The sequence below is a fragment of the Rhea americana genome, unplaced genomic scaffold (genome assembly GCF_003343005.1).
Source record: "Rhea americana isolate MKP2758 unplaced genomic scaffold, rheAme1 scaffold_174, whole genome shotgun sequence".
Taxonomy (NCBI): domain Eukaryota; kingdom Metazoa; phylum Chordata; class Aves; order Rheiformes; family Rheidae; genus Rhea; species Rhea americana.
In genome coordinates, this window is record NW_028185861.1 from 1471374 (window position 1) to 1498341 (window position 26968).

The 26968-nt window shown below is 37.4% G+C and overlaps 1 protein-coding gene across 1 annotated transcript in view; it reads right to left on the minus strand.

Moving 5' to 3' along the window:
• PEX5L (peroxisomal biogenesis factor 5 like) overlaps window positions 1-26968 on the minus strand; it is a 49965-nt gene that overhangs the window by 12854 nt on the left and 10143 nt on the right. Inside the window, exons 3-7 of the mRNA XM_085301223.1 lie at window positions 12901-13012; window positions 9936-10145; window positions 8538-8661; window positions 7254-7350; window positions 975-1070 (exon numbers count right to left, since the gene is read on the minus strand). Coding sequence (XP_085157349.1) covers window positions 975-1070; window positions 7254-7350; window positions 8538-8661; window positions 9936-10145; window positions 12901-13012 — 639 coding nt within the window. The remainder of the gene's footprint in view (window positions 1-974; window positions 1071-7253; window positions 7351-8537; window positions 8662-9935; window positions 10146-12900; window positions 13013-26968) is intronic.

Below are 26968 nucleotides of genomic sequence, written 5' to 3' on the forward strand. Positions count from 1 at the left end.
ATTTGGAAGCTAGCAAGGCTGAAGGACACACTAAAAATAATTATATTTGAGGAGGCAATTTCACAGCTACATCCTTCCCATTAAAAAACTTATTGTATTGGCTGTTGTGTACTTCTGCCTGGATTTTGTCCTCAGGAGGATGCAGCTGTCTTGGCTGTTTGTGGGGATGGGGTTTTGAAGGGTTACTGACTGAACCCGAGATGATATTATGCTCAAGATCAGTGGTTGTATCTTTATCTTCATTGACTTCTGTCAAAAAAAGCTGTAAGGTACCTTGTCTCCAAACACATTCAGGATTTCAATTGGCAGCGCTGGTACTGGACACTTAAGAGCCTTTTTTATGTTAGGAAAGTGCTAGTTAGGGAAAAACAGAATTGTAATAGGAGAACTAGCAGAATACCTGCACCTTTTTGAACTAAATCCATGTATCTGGAAAAGAGAATACTTCTATACTTAACTTTATACTATTATTTATAAAAATGCATTGGTGCATGGTTACTGCTGCAAATTTACTCATCCATTACAGCAAGTAATTATTCTGTTTATAAAAGATTCTGAATTGCAGTTTCTGTGTGGATGAAAAGACTTGGTATATGTCTGAGTTCAGACTCCCATCCTGCCTATCCTGAGCTGAAATAACTGACTGTGCACGTTTAGTCACTGGGAAATTTTTTTTTTCACTCATGTATCGAATATAAAAGCAGTTACATTTATGGGGAATTTTTCTTCACCCAGTACAGTAAGATAAAATCTAGCTTATAAAATTGGTTCTGGCATATCTCTATTTATATCAAAGGTTCTATTTTTTGTTAAGGGAGAAATTGCTATTTTAAATGAGTAATTGCGTGAAATGTATCTTTTTCTCCGTTTTGAATAATCTAGCCAAAGCTTTCTCTTCTACCTGTGCTGCAAGATGAATATGCAATCCACTGAACATTAATTGAAAATGAGGGGAAAAAAAAAAAAAGGAATACCTCAACAGCTGCCTTTGCTCTTTCAAATTCTTCCTCCAAAGAGTGATTTCTAGAGAGGAGAGGCCCTCCCCAACGCTGCTCCTTAGTTGATCGTGCCTAAAAAAAAGAAAAAATAGAATAAAACAGAAAAGGATGATATACTCTATTTCAAATTTCTGAGTTATTTCCTACCCTTAATTGTCTAGAGCCAAAAGTGGCCCTTATCTTGGGCAAAGCTAGTTCTGTCCCTGCATGAATTCCTCCTAATTCTCTCTCACATTGTAGCAGAGATCATTCCTCATAGTCAGCWGAGTAATTTATCTTCTCCAGAGTTTTCCCTCAAAATTTACAAGCGTTAAAGACAGCTAAAGAGATATTCAAGAAAAGACAGTGCAGAAGTTGGGCTAAGAAGGGAATAGCTGGCTTTTTTAATTAGGAATTTAACATTGATTATTTCTACTGCTCTATTCTGACGGTGGCAATGCATTCCATTCACTATGCTCCAAGAAGAAAGCATCTAATTTTCCCTGAGTAGTTTGTGTTTCTCTTTCAGATTCTAGTTTGAGATCGCATTGGAGAGCCAGATTTGTTATGAATTTCACTGAAGGGATAAATCATTCATTTTTTCCAATTAGTAGCTCTCTTTTCTATGCCTTACTTGCAGTTATTCCCCTTAGAAACGCACCTAACCAGTTTCTGCCTACTCTTTTATTTTATTGTACAAAAGGCACARTACAAAACCAAACAGTGTTGTGGGATGGCAAGGAAAAGCAGAAAGTGGCTGAGCCTTGTGAAATACAGCTCTGACTGCTGAGCTCTTCCCTTGTGTTTGTCAGAGGTTACACTCATTAGCCGTTTGCCTGCCCATGGTCTCAACTGCATTAATTTATGTGATTATATTTCTGACTGTAYTTGTAATATTCAATTACAGTGAACTATATTCCTATAAGGAATAATTTTTCTCACTTCAGATTCATTGGGCTGTTTCTGCAATGTTGGAATGTGCCCTGTTGCACATGCCTAGATGTTCATATACATAATATACAATGCATAGCCAGACCATGCATGTCTGTGTGTGCATTACACTTTCTTAAATTAGAAAGATGACATTCCTTTCTCAGTCTAGCCCTAAAGTGTCTGTTTTGTTCCTGAATCTTCAGGTTTTCAGGTAGAGATTAATGAATGAAATGTATATTGAGTTGAACAGCACAAATTCTGTGGGAAGTGTTTGACAAAGAAGGGCGCCCTGTGCATTGTTTTATGTTCTGTGCTGGCTTCTGGACTTGCAAAGTAGCATAAAACAGAGGGTTTGAGGAAAGGTCCACACTGAGGAGTCAGGATACGCTGTTTCTGTTTTCACATCTGCCACCGGTGTTCTATGTTGTTTAGCAACTATATTTTTGTTTTGCTTTTGAAAAGGGCAGTAGGAGATTTCAGGTTGTCATTGAAAATGTATCAAAAAACAATCCATGTATGCAAAACCTATACTTTACTGATTAACAGAATTTAGGGCAGAAGAGATGACTGGTTCAAACAGTCAATTTGTCTATATTATCACACAACTGTATCTATCACTCAGACATCTATAAGAGGAACCTGACATTCCACAGAGAGTAAATTGAGGTTGCCTGGAATATGTCATTGAGAAAAGTGCCTGGATTTAATCTGAAACTACCAAGAGACTGTAATCTTATCACCTTGTTTGGAAATTTGTTTAATTGCCCTCCTTGCTTCCCTTATTACTTTTAACTTCTCTGGCTTCCATTTCCAGCTATCAATTCTTGTTCTTTCTCCAGTAGTTTAAAACACTTTTTAGTACCTGTTATTTTCTCTGTGCAAATATACTCATGACTGAAATCATCTTTTAATTGTCTTTTAATGACCCAAAGAAACTCAGATCTTAAATATCTTATTATGAGGCATTTTATTCAGATTTCAACCTTTTTTGTGGCTTTTTTACTCACCCTCTTTAATTTTTATAGCCATTTTACAATACAGACAGCAAAAGTGAGTACTATATTCCAGCATCCATCTTGTCCATATTGTATACAGAAGTCTCCTATATAGACATATATATATGATCCACTGATTTTGCATATTTATATATGCTCTTCTTGTTACAGTATTGCACAGGGAGCTCATGTTGACGTTTCTGAATACTATGAGCCATGGATCCTTTCCAGAACTGCTTTCCAGCATCCTGCTGTATGTAGAGCCTGCATTCTCAGTCTGAAAGTGACTGTATTAGAATATGTATCTATACAGGTGTCTTGATCACCAGGTCATTTTTATGTCTCTCTTGTGTATATTTTTTTTTATTCATCCTTTGTGTCTTGTGCAAATTTCATTAGGAATGACTTACATATTTATTGACATATTTACTTTAGATCATTAATATCGAAGATCACAGTTTCTCTTTGGAATCAAAGAAGAAACTCCCATGTGAATATGATACCTGGTAAATCACTGCTCTTCCTGAGAAGTTAGCCATTTTTAATCCATTTAATACTGCTTTATTCAAACTGCATGATGCTAATTTTTAAAGCAGAATATGGTGTGCTAAGTCATACATCTTGCAGAAGATCACACAGCAACATTTATCAACTAAACTTACAATCTGATCAAAGAATAAATTTGAGTTTTCTTGACACAAAACTATGTTGACAGACATTAATTATGTTCCTAGTTGTTTCGTTATTTAGGAGTTGACTCCTGCAAAAAGTTTGATTACCTTTTGAATCTTTTTTTTTCCAGTGACTGTAATTTCTTACTGTAATAGGTCAAAAACAATATTGTAAATCATTGTTTTCAGATTGATTAGTCTCTAGAAGGGGAGCGTGACCTCGTTGAGGCACTGGAAGGGAAAAGGGGAAGAGGAGAAAGAAGCGCAGACATCCTTTCCTCTGCCACATGTTGGAGCACACGCATTGCCCCCTARTAATCCCTACACAAATACACCTTCTCCTCCATTAAACGCACAGCTGCCCTCAGCCAGAAGGGAAAAAAGATGTTACTGACAAAACCTCCATAAGCTGCATTCACATATAGACAATGCAGAGTCATATTCTGAGTTGTGATATTCAGAAATGAAAGACCCCGTATATAATAGACATGCTGCCTTTCATTAGTGTGGGAAGACGGGGGATGGGAATGGAGTGCCAGCACTGAAGAACTTCGTATCTCCAGCCGATGATGGAGTGGGACTCTGCAGTCACATCTGCTAAGGGGAGCCCGAGRTGGGGTATGGGTCAGGGTGGAATGGGCATGTCTGAGGCATGGACAGTCTGCATACGCTGCGGTTTGATATGCTCACCACTCTACAGCGGAGGTGCTGTAGCTGATCACTGGCTGCTGTCTTCAGGGACAAAATCTTCCATTCCAATGCATTTGCGCACACTTTCCTGCACTTGTTGTCTGCTTATGTGCTGTTGGACCTTAACTGTTGGTGAGAGGCTTAAATTGTAGTCTTAACTTTTGAGCAGGTTTTCAAGTAATGAGCTAAATCTCACCCTGGTAACTCCTCATTTTGTTAGAGTAATTGGCACATCCAAGAAGAGCTGGGCCTGTTAGTCTTATCACAGCTATTTGGGAAAAGTGGAGAGTAAATTATGTAGTCTAAATATTGCTGTGTGAAACTAAAAATTTCAAAGTCTACAAGCTTTGGGCTATATCTTGGCCTAAGAGTATTGAGGTAAAAGAATTAGGTACATTTTTCTAGTATGGCAGGGTGTCTATTTATGCACTCTGAGTGCTCAATAAAACATCTAGAATGTCCTGAGTGAGAGGCTCAAGTTTGAAATTGTGGTTAGGGTGTGCAAACATGAGGAGAATTTATGCTTGCACAATTGAACATACTAAAAACATTATCCACCACTGCAGTTTGTAATTATCAAAGAGAAAATAAATCTTTAATAAACCCCAAATACTGCAGGATATCTCAGTGCCAATAAAACCTTTAATTGGCCCAGGGTGGCCAATAAAAGGAACAACAAAGATGCTTGGGCAAATACATTTTAAAAGTTAATATTGGGTAGCATATGCTGTGAGCAGAATATTGAGAAGGAAGAAGGCAACATTCAACGACAGCTACCTTGCTACTGCCCATTCCAGCCTTCAAATTATTTTTTTCTTTGTTAATTCAAAGCTTACCTTTGTAATTTTGTATTCGTATAAATGGTTAAGAAGACTGCATATCTTTAATGCCAGTATGAAAATTTGAAGCATTTACTTAGCTTTTCACTTTGAGGAACTAAAGTTAACATGTCAAAAATGAATGATGAAGGTGATTGTCTCAGAAATTGCTGATGGCAAACTGCAGCAAGTTTTACAAGATAAAAGCTTTAGGGTATGGCAGGATCTGTTGCGTATGTGAACATTACACTTAAATGAGGTAGGCAAGATCAATAGAGGACAAAATATGGAAAATGTATGCTTTGATAAAAGCTTGAATGTGATTTCTTTTACAAGCAGGCTATTAAGAACTCTATCAAGACAGATGAGCCTGGTTGTTGGGAAGTGACAACTTTGACAGTCCAAGCATAAACTGGTTGAAAATACTAAATTTCTTGGTAGACTATCAAGAATAAGAAGGCGGTCTCAGAAGGTGGTCTTCAGGTCAGTTGTTCGTACTACTAATTAACAGCTCAACAACGTTTCATGACTTGAGTAGGTCACAAGATTGAAAAAAGTGCTGCTTATGAGAAATGATAAAACAAAACAAAGCATAAAATATACTTGGCTAATAGGTAAGAATTTTATACTCTACTTATGTTTCAAGATGGTCAATTCAACTTAAAATTTTTTTGTCTTGATATACCAGCCATTTTACCAAACTGAATGGAGTCTGAACTGACTGAACCTATACTGAATTAAAATGGAGATTTTTGCTTCCACAGTTTTTCTACTGGAAGAGAAATTGGTAAGAGAYCCTATAAAATAGAGATGTTATATAGATCTGCAATTGCTTTTACAGAAGGCCACAGAAATTAAATGCTGTGACTGTCTGCTTGATTTACACACATCTAGGTTGAACATAAGCTCCCTGACATTTAGATTTATTAGGCTGAGGAATATCCTCCTAAAAAGAGTCTAGGGATATCTAAAAATAAGCTGAACAAAGCGTGTGGAAACATGCTGTCCATGCAAATGGACTATACTATGAAATAGTATTTTTTCCATTACAAAGCTGCATAAATCTACTATATAGAAAGGGAAGATTTCCCTTCTATATTTCATGAATTGGAGCTAGGATTTCCAAAGGGGAAAACATCCTGTTTGTAATGTAGAGACAGCAGGGCAGGAAAGGAGGATTATTCCCTAACCCAAACACAGGAATGGATCCTGAGAACTGGGTTCTATTTTCTGTTTCTGCAAAACCTGCCACATGATCTCAGGAAAGACACTTAGAATATTGGTGTCTCATTCTTCCATTTTCGAAATGGGCCATTCATTTGCATTAATTTCCTGATTTTCCTTCTGACAAAAARGTTTTGAAGACCAGGCCAAAAAATAGCAGTGGAAGAGAAGAAAATTATTTTCAACTAAAAGTGAATCCAGCAAACAACTTTCTCTCCTCCCGGCCAGTGGCATTGACTGAACTTGAAATTGTTCAGTTAAGAAATAAAAAGCAGAAAAGCAGCCTGAACTATGTGAATGCATATATAAATGTATGTTTGTACACACACACATATATATGTATATATTTTTATATACACCATAATCACTTCTAGAAAGTCCTGTCCAATATACCATATGACACTAAAATGAGGAAAAATCTACAAACCTTCAGTCTGCAGCCCACCATATTAAAGTTATTTTTTTAGCAGGAAAAATTCGTGTGACCACACTGCAACCCTACCTGTGGAGATGAACTGCTAATGAGCATTGGCCTAAGGATTGCTTCCTGTATTCCTTAGCAGTTTCCCAATTCTGGGGATTCTCAGTTGACCAAGAGACCTTGAGAAAATGTATCTAACAAGCAGAGGGAAGCATTAGAGGTTAGAATTTCAGAACTGAAGGAAGGGAAAGATACTGCTGCAAATTCTAGTTTGAAGTCTTTCTTCTGTACAGGAGGGTCACAGTTCACTSCAGCATTAAATATTGAATGTTGAGATGCTGACAGTTATTTCAGTTTCCTAAAACCTTAATTTGGAAGCTGTGTGAAAATTCAGCTATATGAGTCTTTTAACTGCTGATCCTGAAAATATCTGTTAAATAGTTCTTCCAGAATATGAACAGTTAGCCAGTGGGACAGTTTCCATTTGCTTTTTTTATGTTACTGAATCTGCTAAATCATCTTACCTGTGTTGCAGGTGCTAGTTCTAAATCTGATGTGGAATCAGAATCCAAGGCACTCTTGACATTAGTCAGCTCAGACTGTGATCTGTTTTCCGTGGACCTATAAATAATGCATTACATATTCATCAGTGCATGCTAAAAACACTGCCTTCTGTCTGCCAGTTTCATAAGCATACACTGACTAATTGGGCTATTTTTTAGCTGAATTCTTTAACTCGCAGATATCAAAAGTGCCTGCACCCATCTCAGTGTTCCCACTGCTATGCTTTTCAGTCTCATGCAGACACTAGCCAATACAACAGAACAGAGTTGGGCCTGATTCACCAGTAGAGCCCTGGATGTCTATTGGTATGAAACAAGTATAATAGATTCAACACTTTGCCTGTGCCACTATACTTCAATTTCATAGCAAAGGAAAACAAGGCTCACAAAGATTAGGCAATGTCACAAGACCGTAACAGGAGTCAATGGCTGAGAATCATCCACCATAACACACAACTTCAACTTGGCTCATGCACTTTTTTATGGCATGATTTCGTAATATTTTTCTTTCTTAGAAAATGAAATCCTGAAGAACAATCAGGTGAACTGAGCAAAACTCTTGTGCAAAACTTGCAGCTAATGAAACACTCGGATAATAGGCAGGGTAAGGTAGAAGCTCGGTATCAGCTGGACAGAAAACTGGTTCAAGTGTATGACAATGCTAATGCTAATTATGCTTATGCATAATGTAGAGAATGACTGTAGCTCACACACCAAGAAGGCAGCAGAATTAAGCAATGCATGAACTGTTCTGAAAGGTGAAGCCCAGTTCTGCCCTCATGTATACCGTCTGCAACTTCACCTGAACGGTGTGAGAAAGGCAGTACTTGGCTTGAATACTTTCTTGTGCCTCATCCAGTAATACACACAACTTCTGCCCTCTTGATTCCAAAGAATTTTTACTGGACAGCCAGTGATAGACAAATCACTGCAAAGTACCCTTTTTTACCCATTTTATTCACATTTTTCTAGTTTTTTTTTTTAGATCACTGTATCTGCCTGTGGAATTCTCACCACTATTTATTTAGTAATTGCACGTGCTACTTTTCAAAACTTTAAAAATTGCTGGGAAAATGTAATTTTATGGTGCACTTGCTTATAACATAGTCTAAAATGTCTACCTGAACACTGTTAATGTAATCATAAGAGATTCAATGAAATTATGACTTGGCATAAAGCTATCATTTCTGTAAATTAAGAGAACTGGACTAGAAATATTTTTGTAAAGAAAGCAAAATGTTGTACCATAAAAGCTCTTTTGATGGAGCTCTGGATGATGATGTTCGCTCTGTAGATGGGTGGCCCTTGCTGCTCCTGTCTCCATGAAAATTCACCTCATCCCATTTTTCTAGCTGTGTCTGAATATCAACTGAAAAACAAGAAAAGAAAACATAGATTTGTTACAGAATCTACTGCAGAAAATTTTCTCTCTTCTGTTAAATGTAAGTTGTAGAGGAAATTGTGAAGCTAAGTTATGAAAGAATGTTTTAATTAAAGTCCAATCTGCAAAAATGTTGTACAGCTTTCTAGCAGAAATACTCTGAAAATACTTGAGAATTAGCATCATTTTTCCAAATCTAGATTTTAATGGCCATAAAATAAAGTATTGATAGTCAGAATCTGACTGGAACTCTTGACTTAAAGCCAGTGATTTATATATAATTTATATCTGATGATAAAATTATAATTGCTCTGTGATAATATTCAGTATTTTCAATTTTCTAATTAAAAAAACTAGGTCAATTTGTAAGAATATAGCTTCTTCTAGTGACTACCATGTAAAAATGACTGCGTAGGCAACTGGTATTACTTACTCATATGTCTGCCTGCAACACAACTTCTATGTTGATGAATGTAAATGTTGCTACCTTGATATAAATTAGATTTACCTTGCAAATTTCTCATTTGAAATGCAAGTCATTCCTTTTGGATGTAACTGAATTAAATTCACCTTTTCCAAAGCTCATCTGTGGATCGTGCTTGACAGGATATCGAGTTGTGCTGGTGCTTTTTTTTATTTTATTTTATTTTWTTTTCCCAATCTGCATGAACCAACTGTCAAGAGTGGAACTTTTTTTCCTCTGATATGTCTAGATAAAGCACTATATTACAAATAGGATGTGTATTTTTGACATCTGCCGTTCTGAAAAGGACACCCAATGTGTGCTGCCTTTGCTTTGGGTCCTAGTCCAGCCTCTCCTGATACCTCTGTAGATTCTTCTACTATTTTATTGACCGTGCTTAAACTCTTCTTTTGAAAAAACCCATTCAGGTAGATGCAAATCTTTATTTGCACGTTTACTGAAAACTTAGTAGCTATAATGACAAAGGTATAGAAATGACGAAAGAAGATGCATCTTCATGAGAGAGGTGTATTAAATTTGTAGTAAATGGTATCAAAAATAGTAAATAGATATTTTTCCCCAAGTATCCTTTACATTACCCCCAACAGTAGAATTTTCAAGTTGTTGGCAAAATGTGCTTCTAATGACAGTGGTTTACAATGTGGAACAAAGTTTACACTCCCTGCTAAAGTGTGATGAAATGAAAATTCTGGTCTTTCTTCTTATTTTGTGATAGTAACAAGGAGGAATTTGTGCTAAGCAAGGCTGTGTAGCACTGATAAAATAACTACACTCTTACCTAAATCTAGTGAAGACTTGTCTGAAACTCTAACAGTCTGGACTTTCTGCTCAGTATCCACATTGATAAGGTCAGAATTGTCTGTCTTCTTTCTGTGGGTTGAAGCTTTTAAACCTTCACCTCTTGATGCATTCTCTGATTTCTTTGCTTTGTTTTGGGTTTGTAAGACAGGTTCACTAAGATCCAAGAGATCCAAAGCTGTTGATAACACTTAGAGACAAAATGTTAGAATTCAATGTTGTTTTAATTCAAATAGCTCACATTTGTTAATCTATATTTTAATTGGAAAAGAAATTACTAAGTTAATGTATCTGCATTTGACTATAGTGAGTGTTTATCTCCTGACTAAAGATGATGGCTAGCATATTCAAAAATGACTGGTAATTTTAGGTGCTTAACTTGATTCAGTTTAAGAATACCTGATTTGCATAAAGGGCTTTCCCTCTGAAAATCGGGTTCTCTTAAGACATCTTCTTAGGTATTGCAAATAACTAGTCACTTTTGAAAATCTTAGTCCACAGCTTTTCTTATGATAGGGGAGTTTCCGGTAAAACTGAGCTTGCAGATAAAATATGATTCAGTCTTAGCTTATCAGGTAGTAGTAACAGCTGCTTAGGATACTACTGATATGCCACATGCCATTAAGGAAAAAAAGTAAGGCATGGACCCCTGTCTCTAACATTTCACATTCAGAAATGTTTTTCAGAGATGCTAAATTATATTTAATTATTTTTATTAATCATTTAAAATATATTAAAAAAAAATATTCCTGAAGAAATAATGCTCTGAACCAATCTTTCTTGTCCTACTCATGCAACTCATCTTAGTTTCCTAGAACTATTCATCTGTGGCAAAAAGGATATGATATTTGTATTCTCAGTGTTTCTGGACAAAGCTTAAAAACTACAGAGGAGATTTGGATGCTTAGCTCTCATTAGTTCATTGAGAAATTGGCCTCTCTTATGCTTCTTTAAAAATCATAGCCTAAAATGTGTTTTCTTTCAGTAATATAAGAGAACTGTATATAGAAGCAGACTCCATCACAAATACTGGAACATATTGCTGGACAAAAAGTAATTCCAGAGTTAACGCAAATTAATCTTTTTATAGTTAAGAAAGGAACTGGAGAAAACAAGACCTAATTAGCGTTTGCCCATGGGTTAAAAGGTGACAAAGAACAGTAGATGTCACTGTTTTCTGAAGGCTGTGTCTGTATGAGGCAGAAAACATGTGAAAGGTAAGGAAGAAGCAGTCAGGCTAGAAAAGCTGCAAACATAGTCAGACCTAGCACTCTGAAAACGATCCTTAGAAAGAGAGAGCTGTGAGACTACAGGCTGACTGGAAGGGGCTTGAGATTGTGACAGCAAAGATTTTTGTTGTATTGAAAGAAACAGAACACTAAATATTTTTATAATTAACAAGACATGCCCAAGAAATAACAAAAGACTATAGCACAGAAGATTATAACGAAATTTTCTTCTCCTGGAAACARTATGAATTGCCCCAAATTTGCCTAGTTTTAGGTCAAAAAGGAGTAACAGTATGCTAAGAAATTGTGTCTACTGTTGTTGCTTGTTTTTTTTCTGTCTTTTGGGGGATAAACATTGACAGATATGATAATAAAGTCTATTCTCTATTATTGGATTATATCAGTATATAAGGCATGCTTCAGTCTGTTTTTTTCACTTGCTAGTTGTTTAAAAAGTAACATTTTAAATTATAYAGCTCATAAAGCATAGCAAAACTCCTTTTTTATTGGCCTATAGGGTAGGTGTTTTTGACAGATCATTCTGTATAATCACTTGCAGTGCYTCATCTGTGTTCTTGGTAAATCACTGAACTTCACCAATCTTCACAGAACAACAAAGTATAATTTTGTTGATTAAAAATGTGATTAGCCATCCYCAAATCTGCTAGATATAGGAGCTACAGATACTTACATTTTTTACAACAAATAAAACTCTTAAATGACCTGAAGTATTTATATTCATCCCTGTATTCTTTAGCTATATCAATAGAAAAATAGTATTTACAATTCTTCATTTAATTCAATGTTCCAGTTTTTGTTATTAAAACCTGCATTTTGCTTGAGATGCCTATTAATTAGATGTGAAGATAATCACACCACTGATAATTATTCTTTTAAATAATTTGCATGTATATAGATTTTAATTAGATGGCTTCTAACAAGTCAAGTTTTATTAGATTAAGAGATAGCAATAGAACATAATAGTGCTATTAACTATATTGTTTCTCAGGTGACCAGCTCTACTGCTTTGATTACCTTTGCACAAACACTCAGTAGGAGGCCAATTTCTAAAAACACTTCTAAAACACAATATATCTTTCTTAATTCAGAATGCATTCAGGATTCTCTCTTTCTTTTTTATATCTGTTCTACTGTCTCACCGAATCACAAAGCAGCTAAGAAATTTATTAGATCCTTTCATGATTAAAACCTCTGAAACCAGCAATAAATGTATTCTTTTCAGTACGTAGAATGTAGGCTGGATATATTCTTTTGATAGCTATTTTCTGTCCCCTGACATTTCATCCAATTTTTTATTAAAGCAAATCTTCCTAAAATAAGGAGTGGGTCCAATTAAAAACTGACCTAAATGTTGCTTATCCGTGGGTTAAAGTTTTGTGAAAACAACAGAATGAGGATTTGCTGAGCTGGTAAGTTCTCCCTGTTGAACTTAAACAGGTTCCCTTTTTCCCAGCACTGAAGATCTGCTAGAAAACATGTGATTTGGATCTCAACAGATTTGCATTTAAATGTAATGAACAAAGTTTTTCTAGTAATAGATTAGTCAATTCATAGTTTAAGACCAGTTTGTAATTTTGTGAAAACAGTAACAAATCTTTTTAAGAGACCAAAAGAAATCACTTGACAAAAAGTACTAGAATTAAGATGAAACGGAATTTTTTTCCCTATTGAGAGGTAATAAAGAATTTTGGTTACCTGCTGTATTTGATGTTACAGGCCTTGCAACAGCTTCTGGTTTAGTTTCACAGAGAAAGTCATCAATGGAGGGGCTCAGAAGGGGTCTGCTTTCTTGTTGCTCATTCACCAGCTAGCAACAAAAAATTACAGAGTCAAAGAGCATTGTTTGGATGCAGAAWTTAAAGTAATATTTTTTAAAAAAAGATCTTACAATATAATGTGCTTTATTTTTGGTTGTGAGATAGAGCAACATGTTGTATCAATTAGGAGATGTACAAATAGCTCTGTGCTCAGAATTAAAAACTTCAGTTGCTCTTTTTGGGCAAAATTTTATTCCAGTTTTGCAAACTGCACAAAAATAAAGCAGCTAAGCGATTCTTCTGTATCATGTATCATGTATCATGTAATATTGCTTTGGGGCTAAAATATTAAGGGCCTGATATAACTCCCTTGATGGTTGAAGCTGGCCTTCTCTGTCACCAAGAGACTAAGTAGGGATTTTTTTAGTTTTTGGAAGTACTCTTTTTTTTACCAGTTATATATTCCTCCACAGAACTTCCACAGCACCATTTCATACAGAAAATGTGCATTAGCCCATTAAACAATAACCCGCTGAGACATAAGACRCTTCTCTGCAATGCAAAGACATATGAATGACAATGGATGGACCCTGGTGAATTCATGAACTTCCTGGATGAGTTCTGATTGTGCGAAGACTTTGTATTTATGAGYAGTTTTCCTTTTTATTGTAATTGCATGAATGTGTTGATTTTCTGCTACCTAAAAGGAATCTCTATATTACAGGCTATTTCACATATTATGGATTAAATGGCAAAATAGTCTCAAAAATTAAAGTACCCTCTCTGCAATCTATCCCTGATCGTTTGGAGGATCAAGGCCTAAGCTGACATTGCTAGATGACATCTGATGGTGTGGCCTGCAGTTACTTTTTCTTTAATAATGGAAAAATGTGTTTTCGCTCTGTCTGTTTCTTTTATCTGGAACTCTTTCAGCTTTACTTTTATCTTCTCTYCTCTCTTCCTCCTCTCTCTTCCCTTTTCTCTGCTTTTCCAATGTTGAATTTTCAAAACTTTCTCTCAGTTGAACTTTTAAATTTAGGATGCTGGCAAACTCATCCTCATTTGACCTCTCTTAATAGGCATTTAGCTATGTCAGGATTGCCTCTAAACTTATTACAGCAAAAGAGATTACATTTAGTGTTGTAAGGCACTTAATTTTTTTATTACAAAGTCCCTAGTAAATAGCAGAGCTGTTAAAATAAAAAAGAGCATGTTTGTCATTTTGGTGTGTCAAACATTTTTGCTGGTACCCAAACCCAGCTGATTTTATAATATGTGCAGTCATTCAGATGCCTAGAACTTTATATTTTTGCACTGAAATAGCAATTTACATGAGTAACATGGAAGACAGATGAGTGATTGCTTGCCCAACTGTGTGTAGCAGAACGTGCAAATGTGTGCACTTCCTTGAGAAATCTAGCAATGATGCAGCTTCCCAAACTCTAATTCTGCTTATGCTAAAACCAGAATGGAGATGCACATTACAAGGGAATTAATCTTGTGTTTTTTAACTCTTTCCAAATTAATCACTCAGCCTCATGTCTCATTCAAAACCCAGAAGTTACTTGCTAAATTTGGTAAATCTTAATGTTTGATTGGAAATTGTGTTTCTATCAGCTGCACACCTTTGATTTTCRTTAAAGGTGGCTCTACTTGCCCACACTATCTCCAGAGGTATACTTTTATCTAATATTGATATTAAGACTTACAAGTACCTAGTATGTCTCTGCATACTCAACGCATGTATTTTTCTAACTACAATTTGGTGATAGTATTTTAATCATTTCTATTGGTGAAAAAAATGAAGGTGGCTGCCTAGTTAATCCTTATCCAAACTACTCTTAATAGTTTAAAAGTTTGTTTCTCTGTGATTAGCTTCATAAATCAGCCAGAATTACTCCAGTACATTCTCCCTCTTGCATTTACTCATCATATTGCAGGRGCCAGCATTAGTAACAGCTGCTGGACTTTTGTAGTGGTGAAGTTACATACCCTGGTGAATGTGACATCCAGCAGAAAGATTGTGAAAGCCAATAGATCAGCTGGATCTTCAGTGATTTATTTTGTGACATTAAAGAAAAGTCTGCTGCCATCTGGGAGGAATAAATGCAGAGGTTCTATAGGTTTTATAGGAATCACTGTAAATACAAAAACTTCACAGGAAATACTACTGTTGTTCCCATRTCTTTAAAGGTGCTATTGGGTACATTATTATGTAGGATTTGGATGCTTATCAAATTTCTCATTACATTTCATGGAACTTTTCTTTAATAAGAAAGAATGGAGGGAGAAGGGAGGAGAGAAGGACTATGAGAAGCAAAACAGTCAAGATCACTAACGAGACAGCAAAAAACAGAAGATGTGAAAACCAGTTGGAGAGGCAGTTTATTGCAAATCTACTGGGAGGGTAAGAGGATAAACTCTGGGAGGAGCAGTAGTAATGCTGAAGATTAGAATCGTGGATGGGGGAAGGACTATAATCCAAATAGATCTGAATTTCTCCAAGGTTCAGGTAGCAGATATCTGGCAAATATTTCTTTTTTCTCACAGCTGGCTGCCATATACCCAGTCATTTCTCTATTAGGTTGTTTATCTAAGGGAGATCTGGTCAGCAATAGGCTTTTGTTAGTCTGGTACTAGCCGTGCATTGCTTTCAGTCCCTTGATAAAAATGTTATCATCAAAATGAAGATTGATGGCATTTTCCACTTCTTCATTATAAGTTTTGTCAGCAAATGCCAAGTTAATTTTCGCTAAGTTGTTTCATCTTTCTGCTGCATCTGCAGCATTTTTGTTTCAGGAGAAAACAAATAGGTTCACTCTGGCACGCTCGCCCTGTGAATGCACCCACTAAACTCCTCAGAGGTGGCCGCCCAGATGATGGGATGAATCCAGAGCCCACTGCACAGGGAGACTGAAACCGGTGGACTTGTTTAGGCTAACAAAATGAAGATTGAGTAGGAATATAATTCTTCTTCACGTACACATAAAAGGACAGGGAGGGTTAAACGACACTTCAGAAAAGCTTTTCCAACTATTTGAAGAAGGCTGGCTCAGGAACAAAATTATATAAAATGGCCATGAATAGATTTTGCCTGGAAATTAGATGAATCTGTCTAACTTCCATAGCAGTAAAGTGTATGAACAGTCTCTTTTTAGGGTAGGGGATCAGAACGCCCAGTTGTGTAAAAAGGTGCGTGATAAGCTTTCTACGTGGCTTTTTATGATGGGGTTGCTTTTGAGAAGCAGACTGTGGCACAGAAGATCCCTTCCCGTTCTCTGCGCTACGCTCCCATGACTAACAACTCAAAGCTGTAGGAATATCTGATTATAAGGATCATTCCTGGGAAAAATAACCTGCCTTCAACTGCAATAACTAAGTCAAAACAGGTTAAAAAAAAAAAAAGAAAAACGTGATCAAGTCTGCTAATTCTTAGTAAAGACAACCTACCTATGTATAGCAATATAACATACTAGATACATAGTTTCGACATGAAGCAGGCATTTGATGACATGTGGGACCTCAGAGAGCTTAAAGAATGCCACGAGCTGATGTTTTGGGGCAGGTAAGCGGGCCGCGGGGCAGGTTTCTGGCTTGGCTGTGTAGGCGATGCCATTCGGTGAGTCCTCTGCCTCACGTGCCGGGGCAAATTCCCCCCAGTTTTAACTCTCCTTAAGTTATTAGAGCTACATCAGGCATGAATTTGGAGCAGCGTTATAAAACATTCATAAGATGAAAACTATTATCTATATTACAGTAATAATTCAYGGTTCTCAAGTGCCTTTCAGGACGGATCTCGGAGAACGCTGTAAAACATTCAGGAATCGAGGCTGGCACCGCTGCCGGGCGGAGGAGCACGACAGGCAGGAGGAGCGCCGCGAAGGCCAGGGAGCCGCGCGGCGTCGCTCGGGGCTCCGGAGGTGCCGTCGGGCACAGAGCCCCGGCCGCCCTCGCGGCACAACCTGCGTGCAGTGTTGCCCAGCTGGGCAGAGCGCCGCCGCGAGGTTATTGACCTATGAAGAGTAATATAGCTGGGGGGGTCATAAATTTCTCATAATATCTCTAAGAACTTAATTTTTCTTTATAAAATCTATTTTAGTTAGAATAYGCTCCTCTAGCTTCAGGAAATTGAAAATTTGCATGGAGCGATACTCGCTGCTGCTAATACGTCTGCAAAGTCTCCACGATAATGTAAAAGTCATCCTTTGAGATTGCAACGAATTTTTGTAACAGGTTTCTGCTATTATTTTACGCAGCTGCCCCGTGCGGTCAGGCAGTGGGGCAGAAAATGGCGCCTGCCTCACCCGCTCAATGCTCTCGTACTCTGTCGTTCCTAGAGGCGTAACTGAGGATCTGGGCGCTTGGGGAGAGACCCTGGCTACGAAACGCCACCGGTACCAGCCCCKCCACTCGGAGAGCCTCGAGAGGAGGGGTGCCGGGCCTGGGCGCCCGTCAGCACCAGCGAGGGCCGGCGGCGCCTTCCCCTCGCGGCCCCCCTGCAGCCACCCCCGGCCGTGCTGGCGCCTCGCCCCCGCCAGGAGGGGAGCACCCCGCGCGGCCAGACCTCGCCAGGAGACGCGCGCGGGCCTGTCCCCGCGGCCTCCCCTCGGGCAGGCTCGCGGCCACCGCCGCAGCTCTGCCCGCCTGCACAAATTTGTTCCTCGCTCAGCCCCGAGGCCTTCGGCTCCCGGTTTTAACGCGGGCGCCGCTTGCAGAGCTGCTTTTGGCGTTTTGCGCGCCACTGCGCGAGGGAGAGGGTGAGACCGCGTAGGTGAGGAGCAGCCAGCATGGCTGAGCTTCTGCTCTGCTTGTAACACGCAATTTGCACGGCAGTCAGAGAGCGATGGAGCATCCAGGCAGTTGCCTGACTTAAAATAAACAAACAAAAAAATTTTTTTAGAAAGRTGTTAGGGTGTTAGCAAGGCTCTGCTGTGAAGTGCTTCCACAGAGGAAGTGGGTTAGGTGCTCAGGGAAGGGGCTGGGAAGACGGGCTCCTTGCTGAGCGCCACAGCTGCACGGCGTTTGTGCCTCGTGCAAGCKCCTTGCTCTGGGCTACAGGGATTTTTTTGCCTGCTTTCTTTCCCTGCAGCGCTGGGGTTATGCTGCGATGAATCCTGGAAGATGCKGAAGCTGTCACTAAGGTATGGTCCTGCCATCAGCTTTTTAAATCCTCTCTTACTCTATTCCTGACTTTTGGTCTGTTTGCAATCCAGGTACATGCTGGATTCTCCCCCCCCCCTTCTTTTTTTTAATGTTAGCAGGGTATTACATAGTATTAATTTTTAAGATACTTGGCTTGGAAGCTGTATTGGGGGGAGGTTCAGTCAGACATAGGCTGCTAATTAGCATCTATATTTTGAGCACACAGTRAACTAGTTCTCTTAATTTAAGTGCCTAAATTCCTTCCACTGTCGATGGAAAGGTAGATGCCTATGGAAGGAGCTCCAGAGGGAGATCCTGCCTGTCTAATTTAGGCTCTCCCCGAGGAGGCTTTCAAAGGCACCTAGCTTCCCCATTGACTATATATGGATCTTATTTTAGTAAGGCTAAACTAAAACTTAGAGGTAATTAGGTATGCAAGCCAGCTGGGTTGGAGTCCACCCATTTTATCACCTGAAGCTGATTGAGCTACTCAAGGGATTATTTGTGGGAGCCCCAAACTACTATTGGGTAATTCATTTAGAGTTGTGCAGCAAAGCTGCCTTAGGGCACCAGTCCTGGTGCTGTGCCTCTGCCACATCAGTGAATGGTTATGTGGTTGGGCTGCTAACTGGACCAGTCACTTGATCTGACTTAGAAAAAGCTCATGGTGCAGCAATGAATTGTCAGCATGGGAGAAAGCAGAAACATGTTAACTCTGATTTTCTAGTGGAGAAATTGTATCTTCGACTGTTGCTCTGAGAAGCTTGTCTGTTCCTAGCGTGAGACAACCGGGTAAGTTAATTAAACTGGTTTGTTAGTGCTATACTGCTCCTCTACCTGAATCAGAGATATCTCCTAAAGCATGAATTAACTTCAATCAGTAATTGATTTGTATGATATATATATATATATAGCAGTTGTTTCTTGAGAGATAGTTTCTCCATACCTATCTGGCACACAGTAATCACTGATGGCCTTCACTAGGATAAGAGGAAACAAGTAACATCTATGAATTCATTTCCACTGACTAGCTATTTCTAGAAACTGGTAAATGGGAACAAAAACTACAGACTGAGGTTCTTGTTCTGTAAAATATAACTACTTCTAGATATGCTATCCTTTCAGTTGCATCTATGAAAGTTGTTAAATTGGCAGGATAAGAGTTGGAATACCTTATTTTCTGCTCACTGAGGTAGGCTTGGAAAAGGAACTTTTTTTTAAAAAAAAAACCCTACTAATCTAATGCTAAAGTTGAAATTCTATGAGGTATGTTTTTCTTCACCTACTTTTCCAGTAATTCTAYAAGTATTTCATAATCACCTGCCTCCCATTATTATCTGCTGTTTAGTGTGATTACTACTTGATTTTTTTGCATCCTCCCTTTGCCAGGGTCATAATTCTTTTCTGTCACTCTACTATGAATTTATGTCTAAACAAAACTGACATGCYAGTCAAATATTTGATTTTCATGAGAACAGAGAATCAATATAGAGGGCATACAGTAAAAGTGACTTTCACACAATATGTCTTATAGGAAGCTCTAAAACTGAGACAACTAATTTCACTGTCCTGCAAAGAGCAGTACGGTGTTGCTGCATCTGTCAAGACTAATCTCCAGTGGCAGATGGTAACTGATGCTTTGTTGCTATGTAGCAGAAGGTGTGTGTAGTGTTCTATGAATCAATAGTGAAAATATCAAACCTCTTAAAAAACAAACAATCAAACAAMAAAAAAAAAAAGGTAAGCGATCCTCTGAGGCCTAATGTTAACAACTGACCAATTATTTGTGTGAAGACAGAGAAGCTGAGGGAGGATTACTATAGACTCTATATTGGATATTTAAATTTATATGCCAGCTGTGTTGTTTAAAATCCATGCTTGTCGTCTAAGTTACTAAATAATAATGTGCTTATGTTGCATCTCCATTAACAGTAGTTGCACTGATTGAGAACTGTTGCCATGATTGCTGTGCTATAGTTGTATCCCCTCTCTAACTACAGATTAGTGTCAAGCTGTGATGGGCAGCTAAATAGCTCACAGTTCACCAGCTCTTCCCCTCTATTACTCTTGCTCTGACTATGGAAACTGAAAGGGAGCAGTATCCCAACACAGAAACTACAGTTTTATCTGGCTCCTGCATTTTGGCCTTATTCCAGCACAGCACTTAAGCACATCCTGCAAAACTCAAGGTTAAGCATATGCTTAAGTGCCTTGCTGGATCAGAGCCATGGGAGAAGTTGCTCTTGCTTTCTTATTTTGACACAGCAGGAACGGTCAGTCTGGCCTTTACTAGTCATACGAAAGCATGACTTCCTGTAAATCTATCCATCTTTTGCATTAACTTCTACATGTTTCTCACACATTTGAATWAAGAGAAGCTGTTTATCAAAAGTCAGGGGATGTACCTTTAAAAAAAAWATATTATTATTGTTTTTTATTTTGTATTCCCCTCTCCCTTCCCCTAACGTGGTCATATGTTGCCTCTGTGGTGTCACCATGTGGATTGTGTCTTAGCCTCATTCAGTCCCTTTATCTAAACTAGAGGATTACCCTATGTGGGTGTTCAAAGACGAAATTAACTAAGCCTGTAGGTGCTTAGATATCCTTGAAGTAATATAGTCAGTAAGAAATGACCAAAAAAAGTCATTTCTGTAATATTAACAGTTTATGAAAATACCTAGCCTGCTAAATACCTAGTCTCCTAAAATGGCCTACTAATTAACTGAATGATTAATAAATGTTACAGTTATGCTGGGTAAATGCAGATTGGGACAGTTCTGCAGAATGGAAAGGCTACAGAATCCACTATTGTATGTTGAGAAAGCCCTGGAGTAACTTATAATGAGAGGCACCTGGAGAGTCACAGACCTCATGATGGTACTTGCAGAGGACAAATGGTTACTCATGTGGACAGATTCTGTTTTTTTTCATCACTCCTTATGTTTCTTTGTGTGGGAACTCCCACTGAAGAGGAAGTCTAACTTAGRGAACAATAGTTTAGATGCTTTTTAAGTAAGCTTCAGAGGATGAAAACTAGAGGAGTCCTTCTCTTGCTCATGTTGTGTATGCGTATCTCTAGAGCCACTGTAATTATTACTTATAGTACAAACATCACTTAATGCTTTTAGAACCTGCTAATATTTTTCATCAGCTGAAAGAAGATAACCAGCACACAGAACTGAGTTGCATGTAAAAATGCTGTGTGAACTGCCAGTGATCCATAGATAAACTTGAATTTCTGCACTAGTGGAGTATATACAGCTTTATGTACTATTTTGAGCATGGTTCATAATCAAATGGCAATTTAGGGGAAAGATGCACTAATGTTTCTTATTTTTAAGCCCAGATCTTCATGCTAGAACAGCATCAAGACTGTAAAGATGGAGAAGAAATAAATAATATCAAAAGTACCATGGTTTATCAYAAAATGTCATTCCTACTAATTTGCAGCTGTGTTGAAAATGCCCTACGCCAACTTCCCATGCAATGAAAATCATCTTTTATCATACAGTTGCTGTACTTCTGCATGTAGGCTGTGAATGCTTTGGAATCACCTTGATTCTCTTGCCCTTTCTATGGGTGTTCTTTCAAAACACAGTAGATCTAGAATAACGCGGTGTTTTTGGCTGCATTACTGTGGGCAGTTATAGGAGCCAAGACACAACTTTCTGTTAAGTTATACAGCCTTTCTTCATAGGGTGATGTCACTGTGTGTGCTTGCTTTGAAATGTTGTTGCAGCTTGAAACTTGAAAGCTCTGTGTGCGCTTGTAGAACTTAAAGCGCAGTAGAACAGTTTCACCGGATGAATAGCAAGATTTGTAGAACAGAGCAGTTGTGGGTACGTGGTTTGCAAGTCTTTCGAAGGATAATATATTTTTACCTAGAGTATTTGTCATGAATGCAGAATCAACAGTCTCTCTGAAAACTGGTTCCTATTCACAAATAAGTCATGAGTAAAAACAGGGTTAAGCTAGCATAATGTATTATAATGACTTGCTTGGTCAAATTTTTCTGTGCCTAAGGAACAATAAGGCGCTTTAAAACATGTGAAACTTCTTTCTTTTTTTTTTCTTTTTAATTTTATGGGAAAAAAATCACTGTCAACTTCCATGGTAACTTAAAATTTTAACTTATTTCATGGGGGGGGAGGGGGTGGAAATCTGTTTAAACAGATTTCTCTGCTCCATAAATTAACTTCAGGCAAGCAGCCGGTTGTTCACTTTTAAACATATTGTTAAGGCAACTTTATTATTCTCATGAGAATGTTCCTGCTGAAATTACATATACTGCCCTAAATGCAATAATAATAAAAAGTGTTGAGCAGTATTTAACTTAGGGATAAGGAATCAGTTAACATTTGTACTGCTAAGCATGCATTTACATAATTTGTATTTTCCTTCTTACTCTCCTTGTATTTACCCATTTTTAATTAACAGATGGAAAGATAGACTTTCCATCATTAGATAACTAATACTTAAGTGGTCCCTCCTAAACTAATTAAACCTTTAATAATAAATAGAAGTAGACTGATTTGAGAAATTCATTAACAGTATTTTCTCTATATCATTAATTCTTAGAAAGAAGATAAAAATAAGATCATAGGACTAATCTTGCTAAAATCAGTGGAGAAACTACTACTGTCAATGGAGGGCAGATTGGAATGTAAAGTGAATCAGTGTAGTTCAAAGTTAATCATTATCATTATCTACAGTAGGCATGACTTCATAGTGKTTTTTTTTCCCACTAATGTGCGTCCATTAGATGAAATGGAGTTACCTTTGATTTACATTAGTATAAACGAGAAGATGCAACTATATTAACTATAACTTTCTGCCATTCTGTTCTAATGTTATTTAGTTAACATTTACAGAGTGGACTGTTCTCTCGGATATGGGGTGGACTGGACATCTAATGCTAAGAAGTTTATCGAGGACATGATTTATTCAGAACAAATACAACTATTGATTTTTAGGTGGAAAATTATGATATGCAATCAAATTCAGATAGTGAGCACTGCGCGCGCAGAATCTGCTAGCCCCAATGGGAGTTGAAGCTCGGTCCCCTTTATTCTGTTTCCTTAATGAAGTTGAAAGGAAGCATTTGAAAGAATCTGAATCTCAGGAAATATTGAGTGGAAATTTAAGCACTGGGAATATTTTGTGTTTTACTTACAAGCCCTTAAGCAAATACGAACGTGCTTAGGTCAACCAATGGTATGTAAATGAAGCTTTTGCCAAAAAATTATTCCTATTTATGACAATTTATGCCTTATGGAGACTATTCACAGTCTTTTTGTTTTAATAAGGAAAAAAGGTATCTGATGGATTTAACAGGTATAATCATGGAACATACCTTTATTGGAAAATTTGTGGGTTCTTGTTGGTATTTTCCATGGGAAAGGATACATTTCTCTCTCTCCCTTTTTTTTTGTAAGAAACTTGGAAAATGTAACTTATTTTTGACTTCCTAATTCTAATTCTAAAAGTTGTTATTGCAACTTCTTAAACTTTATGTAGTTGGTATCAAAATAGTATTCTGAGCAGTGTCTGTGTACTTACTATAAATTCTAAGCAGGCAGTTCTCATATTTTTCAGACTTGAACAGAACGGAGGGGATAGTTTTCAAGAAACAGTTTACATTTCTTTTTCCTATTGGTCCATTTTTTTATGGACTTGCATATCCTGAAGGGTATATTTGCCATGGGATCATCTTAGACATGATTCACCTTCTGCAGGTCTTGTATCTTTCTGTTATCTTTATAGGGATCCTGTCATGACGAAGCYCTCAATTTATGTACTCTGAGACATCTAAATTAGATGTGATGAATCTGGGACAAATAAATCCTGTGCCACTTGCAGGTTTATTTGCCTAAAATCAGGTAGGCAAGGCATTTAAACATGTATATTTTTTCCCTTGCTCAGTAAAGCGGTTGATCGTATTTTAAACTCTAAGTGTGCATCAAAGTACTTCACTGAATCAGATCTTTGGAAGTTCACTGACCTGTAGTAAATTGGGAATTTCATAGTTGACTATACAATTAAACTTTGACTTCAGGGAATATTTATGTTTAAAATTCTTATTAGATAATAATTCTCAAGTGAGTGTTTTCCTGCTGAGAAATGCAAAGATGTGAAGAGRGTTAAAAAGAAATCTTACTTTGGAATTCAAATCCTTTCATGCCCCGTTTTCTCATACCTTAGGTTCAGTTAGCAGTATATTTTTTTTTTCACAGATTTTCTGTTAATCTTTGAACTTTCAGTAAATTTTCTTTCTCTTTTTCTAGGTTCTATTTGTATCAAAAATACCTTTTTTTCACTTGTCTCAGTATCTTTTAACAAGATAAAGGGAGACAGCAACATAGCATAGAGTTATATTCTACAAAATCTTTTTAGTACTGAAAGCCCACTCTCTGTATTGATGCTTGATGCATTAAATTTGGCAGCTACTGAATGCCTTTTTTCATATGGATAAGGGGACTTTCACAGAATATAACTGAGATTGAAAGGTATATTAAATTACTAAGAATGTGCCTCTGCTTATTGCAGTATACTTGTTAATGTTGGAATAATGGTCAAGATTCCTAGCTGCCATACAATGGCATAACCTCACTGGAGCCTGCAGCGCTTTTTTTGGTTCATGCTATCTAGAGATTTTTATCCATATATGATTACACAAAATAACTCCARATGATATAAAGTAACTTGTGAATTGGAAATTTAATCAATTTAATTCATAGTGTTTTTTGTCAGTGAACAAGTGTCGTATTTTGCAAGCAGAGGTCAGCTAGGAGCATAAAAATAAAATGTGAATATATGTGTATCTGACTTGTTCTATGTTGGAAATGTTTACAGTATTTTACAGTGGAAAAAGACATCACTTAAAATTTGACTTTGGGAAGCCTCTATATATTATTTCTCACAGAAAACAAGGATTTAGCCTCCTCTTTGTACATCAGATTCTACTTTTGTTTCCTGTGGAGTCTGCTTCCATATTGAGATGCTGTTAGTTCTCCATTTACGAAAAGCTTTGGTGATGGGAGATGTCACATTATTTACTTCTAGAAAAGAAAATTCTCTCTGGGCTTGATTCTTGCATTTTACTTGCAAAATTTTTCTTAGTTGTACTCCAAGAGGTGACTCAACCTAGATGCCTAATGTATTTAATTACTTTCAAAGAGGTGCAATTTATATATAAATAACATATGCCTCTACTGGGTTCAGTGGTGRTGATCACTTTGGAAAGACCAGGCCTTATTTGGATGACCTAATTTGATCTGGCTTGGGAAGCTGGTTTCTAGCCAATTTGAAACTTGCCTATTTCACTCTGAGCTGCAGCCACATCCATCTGTTTCATCATGCAAACAACTGAGACAGACACTTTGACTGAACATATATCGCAATACAGCAGCGCATTATTCTGAATGAATGGCCTCGACAAGAGGTTTACACAGGCATACTAAGGAAACAGCATCTTAAAACAACACCGCATTCAGACAATTAGGATATGAATGATGAATGCAATATGGTTGTGTAACTGCACATCACACACACATGATGCAGAGATGGCTATGGAAAATACTCACTTTTTTTGCTTGATTTTGCTTGCTTTTGGCTTCTGCACCCCTTTGCTGCATAGCAGGAAAGTAGGTACTTGTGTTTAGTGGAAGAAATTACACTAATGAACACAAGCATTTTACTTTTTTTATCATAGACTATTGCTGAATAAACTGACGGACAACCAATACCAAATGGTGCACCAAACACTTAACAAGCCCAGGCCAAACTTCTGGCCCTGAGGAAGCCAATGGAAGTTTTGCAGTTACTTGGAGGGGGAAGGGGTGCGTATCTCATGCTGGTTTCTAACTGTTCATCAACCACTTAGCGTACAGTTGGAAATGATGCATTAAAGAGAGCATCCTTTTCCTTTGCGCAATGACTTTATAGACGCTAGAGCTCACCACAAGCGCAACATGGTGTTCAACGGGGCTTGAGGAGGAAATTGCCAGACCTGGTTTCCAAAGTATAGGAACATTATTTACCATTCTGTTGTATGAGTGCAGTATATCTAGCATACTCTAGAAGACAGGTACATGCTGGCATTCTGTGCATCATAAATACTTTAAAAAAGTATAGTAGTAGTTATCCTAAAGTGTCAAAGGAATAAAATAGGACTGTAGGTCTTGTTGAAGAATCTCATGTAAGAATAACTGTGTGGTGAAAATACTTCTGTTAAACTTATGTCACATAGGAATAACGTGCCAAATGTTAACCAGTAAACTAAGTAAATGGCTATTGCTCTGCGTATTACTATACAAATAACTTTTCTTGAATTATCCAAATCAGAAGTACTGAATGGTAGTGTCACTTTAGTCTCTTGCAGCACTTACATGAGAAAGAAATTCATATATATTAGCAACAGCAGGGAATAAAATCTACTTTTGCAGTGAGATAGAACCACTGTATTTTACAGTGGTGCTTCAGCTGGTATCTTCAATAAATTAGTGAAACCATCTAACGCTTGGATGGTTACTCTGCCGCTATAAAGTTTAGTATGATGAACACGTCCTTTCATTGACTGAATCTGTGAAAATGAAGACAGTGAGGTGTGCAAAACAGAATATTCCTACTTGCAACATGAGTGAAACTCTAGTGAAAACTTAAAGGCATTTGAAACACTTAAAATGATACTGTAAAGTGATTTCTTATTTTATATATGCATTGTAAATGAATACTTAAGTTACATGACTACTGACAACATTAATAATAATTGACACTTTAAATCAGTTTTGAGATAACCTGGTAACTGACATATGTATATGTGCTTTCTACAAATCACTTTATCTAGGAAAAAGTTTTGTTAAATT